At 42.8% G+C, this 19,649-nt stretch overlaps 1 protein-coding gene across 3 annotated transcripts in view; it reads left to right on the forward strand.

Annotated features, from left to right (window-relative positions):
- Nucleotides 1-19,649, forward strand: part of lyst (lysosomal trafficking regulator) — an 88,125-nt gene that overhangs the window by 19,350 nt on the left and 49,126 nt on the right. For 2 of the 3 annotated variants that reach the window (XM_066697127.1, XM_066697128.1), the window contains exons 3-7: nucleotides 3,214-3,305; nucleotides 9,166-9,364; nucleotides 11,695-11,785; nucleotides 13,855-15,937; nucleotides 18,451-19,399. In XM_066697127.1, coding sequence (XP_066553224.1) covers nucleotides 3,214-3,305; nucleotides 9,166-9,364; nucleotides 11,695-11,785; nucleotides 13,855-15,937; nucleotides 18,451-19,399 — 3,414 coding nt within the window. Of the gene's footprint in view, nucleotides 1-3,213; nucleotides 3,306-4,817; nucleotides 4,955-9,165; nucleotides 9,365-11,694; nucleotides 11,786-13,854; nucleotides 15,938-18,450; nucleotides 19,400-19,649 lie in introns of those variants that run through there. The other variant, XM_066697129.1, reaches the window with a different exon arrangement.

Genomic DNA, 19,649 nt, shown 5'->3' on the forward strand with positions numbered 1-19,649 from the left:
AGACAGAGTTCCTCCTGGACCAGGGATGGGAACCATGGATTTTGACACATGTAAGATTGTGGTTGCAGAAACCGGGTTGGCCACCACTGAGGCTGCAGTCCACTGCTATGTTTTGCTGTCAGTGGGTTAATTGCTACACCCCCTGTCCTTCATGCCCGCTTGGCAATTTCCCTCCATCACAGCACTGCCGTTGCCTGTGATTTCCATCGCTCTGCTGTCTCCTCTTTCTCTTGTTTGTTTCCTTGCAGTGCCTCATCCCTCTTTCCCAACCCTGCCTTCCCTCCTCCATGTGATTCTTTTTCTTTTTCATTCCTCCATCTCCTCCTTCCTGTTTCCTTCGCCCAGCCTTCCAGTGTGCAGTGATCTCAGCGGCGACTCTGCTGGGTGGTTGCCTGGCTTGGGGGGGAATGGAGGGAGCAGAGTGGGGTGGGGGGCGGGGCAGGCGAGGTGTCCCGTCCTGGGCAGCCACCGTCTCCCCTGCCTCGGCTCTGTCTCACTCCAGGCAGGAGCCCCTTCTGGAGCTGGTGAGTGGCGTTGTGCGTTTGTTTCCATTTGAGATTTTGTTCGGCAGCTTGTCACGGGGGTACTGGGTGTGCATAAGCCAGGGCCGAGGAGTGAGTTTCATAACAGGGTGGTGCTTTAAATCAACTCATTTTATTAAATAATTTTTTTCGATATTTGTATGTTACTATTTCAATCTATTTTAAAGCATCATACAAAAACTAAAAAAAACTAAAAATGCGAAAACCTTTTATTAGTTGTCATTGTCTGTTAAACATCTACTTTGAATACTATGCATTCAATGCTTTGAAGTGGAAACCAGGTTTGCTGTTTAGTTTGTGTCAATGCGATTAACTGCGCCAGTCCACGTGATAAAAATGAGCCAGTTTCATATATATGGTAAGTACTGATATTGGCCTATAATTGATCATTCTGATTTAAAAAAGGATGCTGATGCAGTACCTAGCTCAGTGTGAATGGTAGGGTTGGTCAATTATAAACCACTTTAAATCCAATTAAAATCAATGTTTTAATTATTTGTAATTACATGTTTGTTTCTTTTTTTTTTAGTAAAATACCCTGAAATAGGTTTAAGGAAACTATAAATATAAAAATATTTTAATGAACAAAATTACCAAATTTGCCAGATTTTTGAACTGCTATTTATTTTGTGGTTTACTGAACCCAATGAAAGAATTTGAGCCGGTTAAGTGTTTTCCCCCTGCATCATGTCTCAAATCATCAAATACTGCCTGACTGATTAACAGACAATCTGATTACATTGCTCTGAAGGTGTGTCTCTCTCATGGAAGCACCTGAGGCTAATGTTTCCAGTGGGTGGCAGGATTTGAGCACGCTATATGAAATGGGGCTGACCTGTGACATTAACGTGCCATTGTGAGCCAATAATGAGGAACAAGGGCCTTCTTTCCTTCACTTTTTTCCACTCTGTTAAATGTCTTACTGGTAGCATAGGAAACTGCACCACCTGTGGGCAGGATTGGGAATTGTCACATTGTGTTTTGGACTGCCTTTTATCTGTGTATTTATCTAATTCAGTTGGTTATTTTTTGAGGGAAACATTTCCAGTTACCTCATTAAAGCTTAAAGGGCTAAATCACAGAACTGATTTTTATAAAAGCAATATTGAAATACCCCAGCTCAATATACATTTAGAAAGCGTGGAAGCATTTGCTATGAGGTAAGACAAATATCAGTGTTCTTTTTCTTTCTATTTCAGTTGTTTTTCCTGTCTGATATTGTTATCCGTTAAGTGATGAAATGTCACAACCTGAAACCCTGAAGCAACAGTCCTGTGGAGTAGTGTGGAGTAGCGATTATGGACTAGTAGGGTTGTGGGTTCAATCACAGGTGAGGGACACTGCTGCTGTACCCTTGAGCAAGGCACTGTACTTAGATTGCTCCAAGAAAAAGAAAGAAAAAATATGATATTGATATCAACTGAACAGAGACCATACTTACTGATTAGTTTTCTATAATGAAAGACTCCCCACATTTTTCAAAAGGCAATAGTTCTCCTTTAATCCAGTATTGGAGTATTGTCTTGGGTATACATTATAAGTTATGATTGCTTAAATGTTCTCCTCGTCCATGATGACTATTAAAACCTGGCCCACTTGACTGAGATTAATGATACAGCAAAACTATCTCTCAAACTTTAGAAGTTGTTTCTTCTCTATATTAACAACACTGTGTGGGTGCATTTGGTACATTTTAAAGAAGGGCAACCAGACCAATTCCATGCTGCAGAGTGGTATCTTACACAGAGCATTTGAAATAATTTAGTCTTGAATAAAAGTGATGCTGTGAGGAGTTAAGATTAATTTTCCAAATCCTCAGAAGACTTTAGGCTCAAACAATAAGATCAATAAAAAGTGGAAATAAACTGGAGGTTCATGTAGGACCGAGAAGAGGAAAAAAGCTCCTTTACACAAAGATGGATGTAGAGGAGCATTCTACCCAGCAGAAATGGTTAACGGGATTGAATACCTACTGCAAACATGAGCAAGTTGGACCAAATGGCCTCTTCCGTAATATTTTATTTGTATTTTTATTTCGAAACCTCCCTATTGGGTTTCATCTATATATTTATTTTTCAATTTATTAATAGATTACAGCCATGCTACTGAATGGCCTCCTACTACCTTGCTAGCACATTATAGCATTATAGAGGGAGTGGAGGGAATGAAGCATATTATTTTTATTCAGAAGGGCTTTTATTTTGGGGTATATTCTGGTCGAGGAATGTTAGAAATGGGCATGCTGAGTGTCTGACCCAGACGGCCTAATGGGTCCAATCCTATTTACCCATGTTATTGCCTTAATGAAGCCACTTAGCATGGCAGGATTAATGCATTTACAGAATTGCTTCTGCAGAGATGGCAGATTAGGCGACTGCTTTGAATAAAAAACACACACTGCGTCCTGTTTTTGTTTTGTTTGAGACAGTTTTCACACTCATTTAAAAGTGTGATCTAGATTTGAAAAAGCCTTACATAATGATAGGTAAGAAGAGAAAGTATAGATGAGAAGAAAAGTGATCAGTTAGAAGACATTTGAAGTGAGTGGGACACTTTACAGCTTTAGGTCTCGCAGGTCTCTTATCCAGGGCTGCTCTGTACATAGGTTAATATCTCTCTCTCTCTCTCTCTCTCTCTCTCTCTCTCTCTCTCTCTCTCATTCACTTTACAGGTCACTCTTCAGTGTCTGGAGCAATTCCTGTGTCTGTTCCACTGTGTCCAACACGTACAGAATCTGGAATCGAAGGATGCGGTGAAATTCTGGTTGGTGACAGTTTTTAATGTGTATATACATTTTTTTTTGTAAATGATTTTCATGAACAATATTTAATTTCTTATGTTCCAGTATTATGAAACATTTTGTATTTTATTTAGAGAAAAGCAAATGCATTTTGTCTCCAGGAGGGGTCTACGAGCCTTAAATTTGAGAAACGCTGCCATAGGGTATTCTGAAGCAAGTAAATGAAACGAGCTCTATGTAAATGAATTGTCTTTAAACACAAATAAAAGTAAAAGTCAACAGCATTTACAGTCAACTAAGTGACTCAACACTCACATGTAGATGTGTGAAAACAGCTTGTGCAGTTTTCACAGGTTTGATTAACTACAGCACGTTTCCTTTTTAGTCGTGTTTGAAAATATGGCCCCAATAGATGAATCCAGTAATTCAATTTAAATTGCATGTGTTGGTTTCCATTAAGAGTATTGGTGGAAGTTGTACAAATCTTTTATCTCTGACACACATGTCCTGACTATCTACCTTCTCACATCTCTATTGTGATCTCTTAGCAAACGTCCTTCAAAATAATAAGCTTAATATTGATCCCAGAAGAAGGCAATGAGTGAGGTGAGATGTGTTTTGAGAGTACGATGAACTACCAGATTTTGAAACCATCTCAGTTGTTAAGGTAAACGCCAAAGAAGAATAAAAATGCCCTTGCAGTCTATATCACTGTAACTGTAATTCAGACTCACGAAATTGTAATTTTCATTATAATTGGCTCTAGACCTGGGAAGGCTGCCAGCGATTTTGTTCACAATAATTAGCGTGGAGATGTAAAGGGAATACACAGTTCAGATGGGCTCAAAAAGCCCTCTGTCCACCACATATCTCAATCAAGTGACCTGCTTGTTTTCACTGCATAATCACCATCTTATGATTATGAGAACCACATATAACAGCCATAAAACGAGCGTCTTTAATAAACTTTGAAGAGGTTGTAACTTGTTACAGATTTCACTGATTTTTGTTGAGACCAATGTCCTACTGTCCTTTCATACTTTTATACCTAGATTATTTAATTTAAAGAACAGTATAGTAGTAGTGTGTAATAAGAATATATTTTTAAAACTAAAAATCTATTGAATACTCCATCCTGGTACCGCTCTGGTCACATGAGTTGCTTTTATCCAGAGACGAAAGATATAAACGAGTGTTTGCACCTAGTAAACGTGCATGACAAAGATATAGTAGTGTTCCTAATGATATGGTTTTTAAGATGCTTTTATTATATTTGATCATTCTCACAGTTTGTAATCTCAGCTCGTGAAATCTGACCTGCTAGTTTGCTTGGGTAGTTCTGATAGTGAGAGACCAGCAGAGTACTGACAGAAGGGCCGTCACCTGAGATATAGTAATTGCCAGTGATTTTTTTTTATGGTTTCAGTGGCCCTGAACCATACAGCTCCGCGTGAAACCCGCACAGCACCTCGTGGTACAGGTAGCTGGCGCTTGAGCTTTTACTTTCGCTTTCCATTCTCAGCCGTGCCTGTTTCCACCGTCCTGTCTAGTCCGCCCTGACATTTTTTTGAAAACACATCGGCAAACAGAACAGATGTCAGGATAATGAAGCGGTCTAAAGCCTTTTTTAAGGTGTCTAAAGGTGTAATGACAACATTCGAGTGTACCAGTGGTAAGTGTGCCAGTTTGTTTTGGTTGTAATTTCGGTGCAGATACAGCTACAGTGGGAGGAGACTTTTAAACTTGGAGGTGATCCAAGTTGACATTGACATTCTAACAACCTATTTTGATGGATTTCATTTTATTTTCCTAATGAATACACTTAGCAGTTCACATCTTGTATACAGGTGTCTTTTTCAGACTAAATCCGACTAATTCATGCAGATTATTATCTCAAAGCCATGAAAAGTAAACACTTAATATAATTCTATGTGGCACAGCATTTGAAAAATAACCTCTCTGCTATCATTTTCAACTTATCGAGGCTCCTTTAATCTAATGAGACTGTGCATGGTGTGGGTCTTGATAAGAGCAACAGTTTGGACTCTGAGAAGACACGTAAAATTAGTTCAATGCATTTAGATGAGATTGTTTCCCCCCTAAACAATACAGAATACAGAATCTGAAAATGTGTTTTCTAAAATGTATGCTTTTCTCTTTGCATGACGGATCAGTACATTTTCTGAGAGCATTCCGCTGTACTAATGGATAGTAATTTGTCTTCAATCTTAGGGCACTTAGGCTAGTTCATAAATTGGAGTAGCCTACTGTACTTCTGTCAGACACTCGGATGTTCTACTGTACTTCTTGTTTATATGCAGACTACTAGTGCAGATTCCTAGCTGCCCTGCCATAAGAACTCCAAGACTTTTCTGGTGTTCTGGTCTGGGAGGCTTAATCGACTAATTAAATAATTGGGAGCCCCTTGCTGTCTCATGTCTGGTTGGCCAATATCCCCCTGGACCAGCACCATTCCCTCCTGAGAGCACAGAGGAAGAGGCTGTAGAGAAATGCTTTCTTGAAGTTCTGTTTTATTGTTTCAGGCCCATGTGCCTGTGGTTTTGTAATTGTAATTGTTTTGTTTTATTTGCTTCAATTCAAGTATTGTTTATTTTAATTCATTGTGTTTCTGCCTTCTGGGTGCCAACAATATATAGGCTACATATAACCATGAATGTTGGCAAGTAACGTGAGCTACATAAGGTGCTCTTGGATTGCATCAGATCTGAAAGTATTGCAAAGCATAGCTGTACAGTGAATATCGCCACATCAACGTTTTAATTTAGAGGACTAAAATGATCCTGATAGATCTGTGTTTTACTGTTTGCAGTGGGAAGCCCTAACCCAGACTCCCTGTGTCTGTAAGGAGTTCGAGCATGTGTACAACTAGGCATTTCTCTCTTTAACACTTTCCCTTGTCAGTGTGTCAGGGGAATTACTCGGGGAGTCTGCTTGGTTTCCACTTGAAAGTTGTACAGCATGAAAATGAACACAAACTGAAGCTCTTTGTTTATCCAGCTTGTGTTTCAGCTTCCTTCAGTGATGGGGGGGTGGGTGAGGTGGTGGAAAAGGGTGACCTGTATCTGGGGCACACAAGGCAGGTCTCACCATGTGGCAGGGACCCGAGTAAATAATGCAGGACATTCTCAGAGACTGGTAATCAAAGCCTGACAGGAACTGGGCCTAGTACAGGCTTGCCTGCTGGGGGACCTGTCACATGGACTTGTATAGACAACTGATGACGTGAATGAGACTTCTTTAGATATCAGACACTTTATAATTGTCTGTCGTCATTACACGGGCTTCAGAACGCAAAGCAGCAATCGAACCGTACACACAGCCAATAACTTTGGCTGTAAATAATAACTTCTTTTGAATATTGATTTCTCTTTTTTTAAATACTGCTCAGCAGACCTGTGAAATAATGTGAAGAGTTTTTTTTCTTGAGAGAGAGCGAGACAGAGATTTAAAAGCATAATTACTTTTTGTAATTAAAGTATAATACTTTTTGTAATTAGTTTAGTATCTTCTTTTCACCCCGTGGTTCTGGATATTTGTAATGTTTTATTACATTTTCCTCCTACCTGATGCTCATGTGCAAGGGCATGGCAATGCAAACTGAACTCAATGCATTCCTTTGATTGTAATTGACTGGAATGCTAGCCTAGCCTTTAATCAACTTGTGTTTTCAGATTACTCTGTAGTACAATAAAATTTTATTCAGCTGAGGCTGATTTAGCCAATTAATTAAAAGGTCTTAGGTTAGGAAAGCATTAATATGGAGCTTTAGAACAAGAAACCAAAAAAAGTACGGTAGTAGTTGTTGAACCAACCACAACCCGGTGATAATATGAGGCCAGTCCAGAATTGGTCTTGTAGGCTGCGCCCACGTGACATCACATGCTTTCATGTGATACACGGATCAGCTCCAAATCTGGAAAGCTTCCACTTGAGTTTCTGATTTAATGGAATTTGTACCGTGGAACAGAAAACTCAGTCATCAGCGCAGTGAGGCTCTGAGGGCAGAGGCCTGTAATCCTCCGATCATCTGTGAGGATCGTATGCTGCAGGGAAATGAATAGAGTAAAGGATATAGACATCCTATCTGTCTGTTTGGGATAATGACAGTGTTTCGCTGCTGCAAACTGAATACAGGAGGTGAGAGAGCTGTAAGGTTTTACCACAGGTAGTGTCATTATGTAGTTCACTGTGTTTGTGTTTTTTATAGTTGTAAGTGCGCTGAAGGCCGGTTTGTTAAGGGGACAGGCTTCTCTGGGTCTTTTAGGTAATACCAGTCATGTGCTAGGAGACTACGTTCGGCTGTTTTGTGATGAGGAAGGTACTCGTTCTAAGAAATTTCTAATTCCCTTTACTCTCCTGCCTGTATTGGAGGGGGCTCAGCCACACAGGCTTAATGGATTAAGCAGTAAAGCCTAGTGCGATATGGTCATAATCTTTTTTTTGATTTAATATGAGCAAATTGCATTTAATTTGTACTCGCATGTACTTAAGAGCGACTGTATATCATAGTTTCGGTAGACCTCATTTCACAATTTTCCAGTGTGGCTTTAATGAATCTGCACAAGTAGAAATCGGGCTATTTGAGTGTGTGTGTGTGTGTGTGTTTGTTTTTAGTTGTTTTTTTTTTTGAAATCATGAGTTCCAGTGCATGATTTTTGGTATATAGATTTGATGGTGTGATAAGGACAGAAATGTCCTTCGGCTTTAAGAAGTGACTGAGGGATCTCTCCGTGGTTTTCTTACACATTCCGTCTTAGTTAAATCACACAGTGTGTAGAAAACTGTTGTGGAGAAATGTATTGAATAGTTCAGCAGTAGTGTCCTAGCAGTCGAGAGTAAAAGCCCAGAGTATCTAGACTTTTCTGGCAAGGAAACCATTTCCATTTCCCTCATTCGGTGTAGTGTGGTTCTGTAAACATAAGTGGTGAGCTTTCATTTGTTTGTAGTTATTTAAAATTATTCCCCCACTATTTTTGGTTTTGTTTAGTTTCAGTCGCATTGCATAACAAGTTATTCATTTACCGGCAGTACATTTTGTGATGCTCTTCTGTGTTTACTGATGAGGCTTAATTCATTTACAGATTAAATGAGACCTAACTGTGATTTTTATGAGGCACGGGTTAGACAAAATAGTTTATTTTTATAATTTATTTTTGAATGTCAAAACTCCAGTGATTGAATTTAAATGGGGAGAACATGAGGCCTTCTATGAGGAAATTCCCAGGGCCTTGGGGGTCTGCGCGGGGGTGGGTTTGAAACTTGTCAGAAGCCCTCGTTCCAATGCGTGACTAAATTACCAAGATGTTTCCCTACAGATTACATTAAACTATTGATCATTGTTTTCTGAACCTGGGGTTGCAAAGCTGCAAGACTGGGTCGTTTTTGTAAAATGTCTTTCATATAGTCTACAATCTATCAGTTTAAACCTCATAAAAACATCTAATACAATATTTTTGTTGACAAATGTTAATCCCTTGTGTGCTCCATTTTGGGTTTGGAGAAATTAAACGCAATTGAAGGGGTCAATCTTGGGAATAGAATGGGAAGTCCTGCTATTTCTCCTAGGTAGAGATCATCAGGGATTTTACCTTGCTGAGGGGCATTTAGATAGACCCCCATCAAATATTCTGCATCAGCCTAATCAAACCATCTTTGTAATGAATACCAACCATTGTATAATGTAAGCATTTCTCTCCCCCTGCCCATGAGTACCAGCAGTTAAAACCGCATCGCTCAGCCGCAGGATATAAACATCTGACAAATTAATCAGGAGTTTTTCGATTTTGGTGAAGTAACAACGTACTATCTATTCTGCAGTCAGCGCACTACAACCAAACGTGTCACTCTCTCTCGTCTCTGCAGCTCGGACATGAGCGGGGCCAGTAACACTTTGGCCCGGGAGTTCCTGACAGATGTGCACCAGCTGTGCAGCGCGGTGGCCCAGCAGGCCGAGGCGCGGGAGGAGGAGGAGGAAGAAAGTCACATGGTGGCGCTGGGGGAGTACCTAGTACGGGGCCGTGGGTTCCTGCTGCTCAGCACTCTGGACTCCATCATAGACCAGGTGAGCGCTGACACCCTCACACACTTGTATCGTTACACATACTTGGTTCTTGACTTTATTCTACTAGGTCTAATACATAATTTTCATATGGCTTATGCCTCCAAAATATTAGATTAATCTTACAGCCAAACTTACAGCAAAATGCTAGCTACAAGCAAAACACAATACAGAAGTCTATAACATTTTGTTTTCCTGAATGGTATTAGTTTCAGAAATGTTGAAAAGTAGAGGAGAGAGAGAAACCCAGAATGCAAAATTGTGCAGCCATTGTTGCAGACTGAATATCAGGTAGACCGCAGCTGGGATTGAATTCTGCCTGGCCAGTGCATTATTCAGTAGATAGCCTCTCATCCTTCACCTGCACACTGTACCTGACTGTAGCCCATTCTTGCACTAGATAAAATGCCTTTCATACAGCCATAACCTAGACTGGTCAATCTGCAAAGGCTTTAAGACATTCACAGCCCTCTTTAGTTATTGCATATTGATCACCAGTGTTGCTGAAAGCCTCTGTTGTGATCTCTGAAATAGCTGTGTACAGAAGACTCATTGGACACATCATTCCCTCTGCTTAACCTCGAGTAATTTAATTAGTGGGCTCGTTCACAACTGGGGCAGTGCAGCCAGCCTGCCTAATTTGATTAATAATAACTTCAGTGGCTCTCCTCGTGTCTCTATAGTGTTAATGATGTCCTCCATTTACTTTTTTCTTCCCCAGCTGTAAGACATTACAGTGTAGTCTCAGTTCTTTTGTCTGCTGACACACTGTAATCCAATCATGTGACACTGTGTGAGGTTTTTGTCCAGACTTTTTTTTGCGGTCGTTGAAGTTGCTTTTGTACTGAAGTCAACTCTAAAAGAAACATTGCATGCCTTGCTTATGTCACTGCTTCACTACTTTTGGACTTCACAGTGCTTTGAGTTTCTTGAGAAGCACTTCATAAATGTATTATTATTATTTCAAACTGTCCGAGTCCAGGAAAGTCTGATATTGTTTGAAATGATAATAAATATATATATAAAAAAAGTTAAATATGCTTAAATGTAATGTACAACATATTTTGCACTAGATCTTTTCTTTCATTTAATCTCATGTGCCCCTTTAAATTAGGATTATTTTCTGTTTTAACATATAATACATAATTTATTTCCACGTTGTCTAAATAATATTGAATGCAACTTACCACTAACAATACCATGATTCAATGAATGTTAGCCACATAAGCAATTATTCAAAATAGCAGATACTATACTATACTATACTCTGTAGTAATGGAATGACTAATGGTGGTTAATGATTGTCCAGTAGGTGTTTACATGAGTTTTATTGGCTTCTTGGGGCTGAAACACAGTTTGACCCTGCAACATCCAATGAGTGACCACTAGAGTTGCTCCCTGCGTTTTGAATTGATCGCTTGTCATGGCTCCTAGCAATCCTAAACCGATCAGTCCCACACCAAGCTGTGATTTCATAACCCGAAAGACCGAGACGCGCCCTTAAGACCGAGACTTTAAAAAATACTCCTCATGCCAACGGCAAATACAAACCCAGATCTCGATTTGACTGTTGAGGCGTCCGCAGGCCATCCCGAAAACAGAGCTAGGTGGTTTAGGTTCTGTTAAATAACGCCGCACTGTGCTATACCCACCTTCCTGGGATTCCAGCTGCGGTTTGGCTGGGGCTGAAAGTGTGAAAGTGGATGAATCGGACATTTTGAGAGTGGACTGCTCAGCCAGGGGCAAAATGAAGTCCTTTAAAAGTGTGGTGCGGTGTGGTACAGTCCCTCATACAGCAGAGAATCCCGGCCCCAGCTCTTGCACCTTTGCACTAAAGGTCCCTGGAGGTTTTTGTTTGTTATTGAGAAGGCCGTTCGTCTTGCTTGTGGCTAATTACCTGAAAAAAACAGAAAGAAAAGCAGCAGCTCCCTATTTGCTTTTAATTCACACTTAGGGACCTGTGTTCTCCACCCCATGAGGAATTCTTTCAACATGAAGGGTTAGGGAGGGGGAGTTGGGGGAGGGTTGCTGGGAAGGGGTGACTGCAACAGTATTTATGGCAACCATATCAGAGGCATCGCCTAGGTTCCCTCTGTTGAAATCCCTACTGTCTACAACTGTAGCTGCCGTCCCTCCTTTTAGTTCCTTTTCTCCCCCTTTCATCCTGGAGGTTGTGGGAGGAGAGAGGGACATAGGGGTGAAAGTACACTGTAGTCCAATGAATCCCAGCTTGTTTGAGCAGCCTGGGTGAGAGTCTGTGTTGACCTGGCAGCCTCACTGCGGACTCTGTGGAGCAGGCTGGACAGAGCTGATGCCAGTGTGTGTGATTTTAGGAGCTGACCTGCAGGGAAGAGCTGTTAACTTTGCTGCTGTCGCTGCTGCCTTTGGTTTGGAAGATCCCCGTCCAGGAGGAGAAAGCCCCTGGTAAGCTATACCATGACAGAAAATGAGTGCTAAAGAACAGAAGTTCTTCATCAGTATCATTGATCTCATGTTTTGATGCACAGAAATTGTAATTGCATACTTTTCTAAACACCTCGAGGCTTTTTTAATATGAAACAAATAATAGTTTATGTAATATCTGATATATTTGGTACTCATAGTGCATTGGTTTGTAATTTTTTTTAGTTTTGCTCCTCTTCTCTGAGCTGCATTGTGGGGTAACTTGCTGTCCCTCTCTCCCTTATCTCCTTGATTTGATTGTGTGTGTTGCATTTTAACTCTACGCCAATAAGCTGGGTGTTATTTTTGTCTGGAGTTTTCTGTGCTTAATAGGACAAAAAGAGGAACACCTAAAGTATTGATATTTGAAAGAAAAGCATGGTAACACATATGTTTGTACAATAATGTCATTTTTCACCCTAGCAGTTCAATTTTTTTTTATATACAAAAATATGTATTTCTCTATATAATCTGGTAACACTTGGGAAACTATTCATTTCGGTAACACATTCAGTGAATGTATAAATAAATAAATACAATACAGTACACTTATTAATCATAAACACATTTAGATGAGCTGTATTAATTATTTTTAAGTGACATAAAGGAATGTGAAGATGACAAATTGAGATTTAAAGAGAATGCATTCTTTGTTCAGCTGTGGCCTTTTCCGTATTACCCACAATGCAAACAGGACCACAGATATAGGATGAAAAAACAAAACAGAAAAGAAACGTACACTTTCCTCATCTAGATTTGTATTCATTCATTTTTATTTGATGGCTTTAAGAGGTTTTTTTTTTGTTCTGAGAAATTACCTTCATACACTGCAGTCATGCTATGACCTGCTTTTGATCCTTGGAATGTTATAATATATATTGGTTCAATGATAAATCCCTTTTCTAATTCAACATAGGATAGAGCCTAACCTCATTAGTGATGATTGTTATTAAACAAATTAAATTGTAACACAACCTTAGATAAGACTTGATTAATTATTATTTCTGAGATACAGCCTGGGGACACTGACCCTGAGGTGACACAGGCTCCTAGTACAGACTTGTTAATCTTTTGTAACGAGGAGCTCCTACATTGTTACCTTATTAGTTACTATATTTAAGTTGTGAATCAATTCTAGAGGCAAGGAAGAAAAAGAAACACTGTTGAGGGACATACTGTCCTGTCATTGGTGAATGTTAAAGAGGCTTTTATAATGACATATTAATTTTAAATCATTATATATATTTTTTTTTTCCCCACCCCGTGAATATGTCTCAATAATGTGATTGTATCCTCAGTTGGACTGTCTTGAAAATAAAATGCACTTTAAGTCTTTAAGTCACTTATTTTACAGGACTAATTATCAGGGTGTGTCCATGGTAGGTCAGAATACACAGACTAGATGACATGATATTTATGCAATGAACCAGGTGTAAATATTTGCATTTCAATTGCATTAACAATGAAAAATTAAGCATATTGCAGCACCAGTCGGATCAGAGAGCATATATTTGCTTGGCTGAAGGATAATTTGATGGTGACGTCAAATAAATCTTTGCTCTCTTGCTGGACGTGTGTAGCCATTCATGCTTCATTGAACGTTGTCAATTTGCTAAAATGATACATGATCTGAGGAGAATTTTTCCGTTTAAGAGGTCTATGATGCTGTGTAAACCAAAGGAAGAGCCTGCATACAATTATGTAATAAATAGTGAATTTGCACAGGACTAAATTTCAGAGATATCCAGTTTATTAATGTCCTGCACGAGGTGGGCTTTAATTACAGTTTAACTTGAAGAATGATTGAAAGTAGTGTTAAAAACCTCTTCATCTCTGCCTTATTCAAAATGTAGGATGTCTTGGAAATGCAGAATTTTAGAGATAATTGGCAACTCTTAAATACTCTTCATCCCTCAAGGACCAGAGTTCCATTAATTTATCCAGTGCCCTTGCATCTCCAATTAACCAATGATGTGTTCCCAGTCTTGAAAAACACATACATACAGCCTGGTTCTGTTCATTCACTGTTTTTCATTTTGTTCTCCTGCTAGATTTCACCCTGCCTTCGCTGTTGGATGTCTTCTTCAACCGAGATGGAAAGCCCTCCCCGGTGAGAGGAGGTCAAGACAAGGCTGGCATAGAGGGGCAGGTCTCCAGGAAGCGGGTCTCTGGCAGCTGGAAATCCCGGCGCCAACGGAGGAGCGCCCAACGCTACTCTGTAAGGGATGCGCGGAAATCCCAGCTCTCCACATCCGACTCGGACGCCAACTCCGATGAGAAGACCATCAGCACTGGGGGCAGGCACCGGCGCTCCCACAGCTTGAGCCTCTTGGTGAACTGCCCACAACGCCTGTGTGAAGCCTCCCATCCATTGTCTCTGCCCGCCAACACCATGGGCACCTTAGACAATGCCGAGCCCCACTTGCGTCTCTTCGGGGGCCAGCTCCCAGACTCTGAGACGCTGACTGACCCGGCAGCCTTGTCCATATTCAATCGGATGGAGAATTCACCCTTTGACCTGTGCCACGTCTTGCTGTCTCTGCTCGAGAAGGTCTGCAAATTCGACATGACTTTGAACCACAACCCTGGCCTGGCTGTCAGTGTGGTACCAACTTTGACTGAAATCCTCAGTGAGTTTGGAGACTGCTGTGGGCCTGGTGGTGGTGGGGGGGCTGCAGGAGAGGACTTTGCTGCTGGCTGGATGGAGGAACCCATTGCCCTGGTGCAGCGGATGCTCCTCCGCACCATCCTTCACCTGATGTCTGTGGACGTGGGCCATAGGGAGGCGCTGCCCGACAACCTGCGCAGGAACCTAACGGACCTTCTGCGCGCCACCCTGAAGATCCGCAGCTTCCTGGAGAAGCAAGCAGACCCCTTCGCTCCCCGACCCAAGAAGACCCTGCAGGAGGTGCAGGACGACTTCTCCTTCTCTAGGTACCGCCACCGAGCACTACTGCTGCCCGAGCTGCTGGAGGGGGTGTTGCAGATCCTTCTAGGCTGCCTGCAGGCCTCAGCCCCAAACCCGTTCTTTTTCAGCCAGGCTGTGGAGCTCATCCACGAGTTCGTCCAGCAAAGGGGGCTGGAGCTCTTCGAGGCCACCGTTCTGCAGATGGAGTGGCTCGGCTCCCGGGACCCCGAGGTGTCTGTGGAGGCGGGAGAGCGGGCGCGCGGCCTTATCAGCGGCGTGGTGAAGATCGTCAGTGCCGTGAAGAAGGCCAAATCGGAACAGCTGCACCAGACCGTGTGCGCCCGGCGCCGGCACCGCCGCTGTGAGTACTCGCACTTTCAGCACCACCACCGCGACCTCTCGGGGCTGCCCGTGTCTGCCTTCAAACAGCCGGCCCGCCGCAACCCCTTTGAGGAGGACGCGGCGGGTGGGGAGGTGTGCTACCCTGAGCGCTGCTGTTGCCTGGCTGCCTGCGCCCACCAGTGTCTGCGCCTACTGCAGCATGTCTCGTCCTCGGGGCCTGCCTGCCTGCAAATCCTGGGTGGCATGCAGGCGGTGGGCATCTGCTGTTGCATGGACCCACGCTCGGTGGTGGCACCTCTACTTCACGCCTTCCGTGCGCCGGCCCTGCGCAGCTACCAGTCCCACGTGCTGAGCATCCTGAGCCGCCTGCTGCTGGAGCAACTGGGAGGAGGGCAGCCCTCAGAAAAAGCCAAGCAGGCCTCCTGCAACGTCTGCACAGTGGACAGCAGCCAGTTGCCCAGCCTGGAAGAGACCCTGCAGGGGAACGGGGGCAGCGCTGTGGCCGAGCCGGGGTCCACGTCCCCCAGCCCTTCCTACCGCTCCCAGGGGATCCTGCCCAGCGGTGGGGCGGAGGACATGCTGTGGAAATGGGACGCGCTGGAGGCGTACCAAGACTTGGTGTTCAGCGAGGACCGGCAGCTCAGCCTACAGATCGCCGCGCATGTGTGCCACCTCACCCAGCGCGGCAACGCAGTTGTGCAGTGGCAGCTGTACACCCACATCTTTAACCCGGTGCTCCAGAGGGGGGTTGAGCTGGCACACCATGCCCAGCAGCTGGGCATCACCACAGGCTGCGCCGAGGCCTGCAGCTACCACAGCACCTGCCTGCCCCTCGAGGTCCTGCAGATCTACCTCCAGACCTTGCCTGCACTCCTCAAGTTCGGGTAAGCCTCTCCGATTCTCCTGTTGTCTCTCCCACACGACTGAACACTAAAACGTAAGTTAGAGGCTTGTAAAATGTCTCAACCCAGTAAAATCTGCTACTTGCAATGTTTGGTGGGCCTATAGTCCTGACATTGCACTGTTATCAGTTCGCCAGGTGAAGGCACAGAATTGAGTGATTTGTGTTTACCCAACATGCACAATGGTTTCTCTGGCTGAACAATGCTTTGCAGTATTTATTAAAGCTGAAGATAAGGAAGTGATAATATGGTATTGTAGTCTTGTATTGTGACGCAACCTGAGAGGAATGAGCTGTTTTGAGCAGGGTGAAGGCTGGTTAGAGTAGGAACTGCTTCCAGAGGTGAGTGGGGAGGAGGTCAAGGGGTGAACATAGTGGATTTGTGACCCTGCAGCAGAGAGGAGAGCTCAGAGGTGGAGAGGGGAGAGAAGGAGGAGAAGATAGATAGGTTAAAAGGGGACAAGATTTAATTATCAACTCCCTTTTGTAATATTGTGACACGCAAAATGCTACAAAAATACCCTTTTCTGTCCCGATTTAAGTGCCATGTTATCTCACATTGGTAGTAGTGGTTAATTATTAATAAAAATAACAATCATGGTCATATCAATAATTATAATCGTTGAATGTTCAGGGTATATTCTTAATCCTAATATCAAAATCTCCTATACCCCTTCCACACAGGAGAAAACTGTTGGCCAATATTAAAGCATCATTTTAGGCTTAGTGAGCTGCCAAGACTGCTATTGACCTGTCATTAAACAATCCCACATATCCAGAGGTGTTTTTCTTTTATGTAATCATTCTGTTTTGTTGGTGGTGTGTAGAAGAAAGCAGACCTGTACAGACCTGGCATACTAACTGGGAATTATTCAGTCTGGCTCAGAGCATTACTCTACCACTAAATTGATTTCTGCTGTGCCAATGGGCCACATGCATGAAATTGTTGAGCAAAAGCGTATTTTCCACATTTGCTTTAAGGAAGTGTTATACTTACAGTCTGTAATATTCTAATGTTGTCATTGACATGGGGGGGAAATTATTGCAAATTATGTTTACAATATGTAGATGACATCTCTCTATAAATGTATTTTTCTCCCTGAGGGGAATAGTTTAGTGCCACCTCAGTTGCATAATAATTATACTATACTGGAATTCACATCTGAGTGTATGAGTAATAGTAAATTCATAGAATATAACAGGTTTTCTGTACCTAACCCAGATAGATTAAAACGTGTCAAAGTGGCGGCAGGAATTACAATTAACATTCTTTAAACAAAAACATTATTGTACATTGAGTTAATTAATGCGGATTTCCAGATTGAATTCAGCTTTGAAGCAAAACATGAATTCCAACAATCCTTTTGCATTGAAGTAGATTTTGCTTTACTGTGTTTAAGCCAGATCTGGAGCCACACATACCGAGACATACTTTATTGAGTAATCTATGAGAACGAGAGACATTTTTGCGGCCTTGTTATTGTATTTCCTGGCTAAGGGAAATTCTTGGACTCGAGGTGTAAAACGTAGGCATTATTTAAACGCACAGTAATACAGAACATAATGAAAGTAATGATAACATTTATAGTTACTTTTAGCAGAAGCCTTAAGAGCTCAGAAAGGTCTTCTTGTGACAGAAGGTCAGAGACACTTATATTAAACTTTTATTCCTGCTAGTGAAGGGATCTTTCATTACATTAATTCCAAGCTTAGTACTGTTGTTTCAGTAAGAAAACTGGTTTAACTTTCAGTTTAAAGTGACAAGGAAGCCTCACAGCACTCTGAATATCCATGAGAATAGTTTTTATATGAATACAGAATAATACAACAGTATTCTCCAGTATTTTTCTGGTCTTTCATTTTCTTCTGTAATATGCCAATGAAAGAAAAATTTGCATAAAAATAACGTATTCAGCAGTTGTAATTTAAATACTTAATTGGCAGGTCCAAATCCCCAGATCCAATCAATACCATTTTAAGCAATTTAAGTTGCAGTAGCTTTCTTTGTGAAGATCTGATTGCTTTTCACGATTTAAATGGGTTTCTTCATGAAATGGGATTCATTCCCTAATTTGAGCGAGGAAGCTGCTGTCAGACCAGCTACTCAACCACAGTAATGTGCATCTCATTACACATCTTTCATATCTCGCTCTCTCTCTCTCTCTCTCTCTCTCTATATTTATTTATTTATTTATTTATTCCAATTATTTCCCAAGCGATTCAATTAACCAATAGTTTAAATTAAAGCCAACAATCTGTACTATGCTGTTAGTTATAATTCGCACTCCTCGTCTGGTCAGTTGTGCACTGGTTTAAATTGTCTTGTGACTTTGATTCTAAATAACCCCAGCTAGATCTTACTGTGTGTGATACTGCAATTGTGTGTTTTGTTTTTTTGTTCGTTACATTTATGTAATGTTACAGGAATGCATTTAATGCAGTTTTAAGTGAGTTAAGATTCTGCACATATTCTTAACATTTGGCACTTGTCTGCAGGGTGATCCGGGAACTGTTCCTGAGCTGCAATGGGCTGAACCAGGTGACCGAGCTGATCTACCTGGACGCGCTGCGCTCGTGTGCGCTCAGGGTGTTCGAGACGCTGATCCTCAGCGTGGGCGAGCGGCAGGCGGGCATCACCCTGCAGGAGCTGGAGAGTGCCGAGGTGGAGGAGCGCACCGGGGAGGGCCCTGGCGTGGGCCGGGGGGCCGTGGGCGAGGGGCCGCAGAGCTTCAGTAAGTTCTACGCTGGGCTGAAGGAAACCTGTCCTCGCCGGCGGACGGGGCGGGAGGGCGGTGGAGGAGGGGTGCCCCGCAGTGGCAGCGAGGCCCACCTCAGCGCCATCAACCTCTTCCTGTGTGTAGCCTTCCTGTGCGTCAGCAAGGAGGCTGACTCGGACCGCGACTCGGCGAATGACTCCGAGGACACGTCCGGCTACGACAGCACGGCCAGCGAACCCCTGGGTGGCCGCCTTCCCTGCCTCTCCCCAGACAGCGTCACCCTACCCTCCAAGGAGCAGATTCGCCGGGCCGCCGACGTGTGGGCTGCCTGCCGCTGGATCTACCTCTCCAGCCCTGTCTTCCAGAGGCAGTTCTACAAGCTCGGCGGCCTGGAGGTCTGCTCCCGGCTCATCATCCTGGTCATCCAGAAGCTGGCGTCCAAAACCAAGGACAGCAAGGCCAAGAAGAAAAGGGAGGTCAAAACCAAAGCCAGCCCCCCCCAGCAGGAGCACCTTGGCCCCGTTTTGGGAGAGGCAGTGAGCGCTCCTCCAAGCCCGGCTGATCCCAGCAGTGTGGGGCTGAGCGAGTCCAACAGGAAAGATTTGGCCAAGAAACTGGAAGAGGAATGGCCCCTTCAGAGCATTAGGCTCTTGGAAGCTCTGTTGGCGATATGCCTTCACAGCGCTAACTCGGGACTGCAGAAAATCGAACCCGAGCTCTCTTTCCAGGTACTACCTCTACCTGCTCAAATGATTTCTGTACGCCACCAGTACAAAATGAAAAGCTCATTCAGCTTCTTAAGTTATATTTAAATATGCCATCCTGTCTCACTATACTCATTAAAGAACTCATGGAAACACAATTCTAGAAGGAAAACTGGTGATATTATAATAAATATAATTTTGTAAAAAGGAACAACTGGCTATATAATCTTCCCTTACAGTTCCATGTTTGGGAAAAATTATTAAAAAGAGGTGT

Source organism: Amia ocellicauda, chromosome 23 (genome assembly GCF_036373705.1).
Source record: "Amia ocellicauda isolate fAmiCal2 chromosome 23, fAmiCal2.hap1, whole genome shotgun sequence".
NCBI lineage: Eukaryota > Metazoa > Chordata > Actinopteri > Amiiformes > Amiidae > Amia > Amia ocellicauda.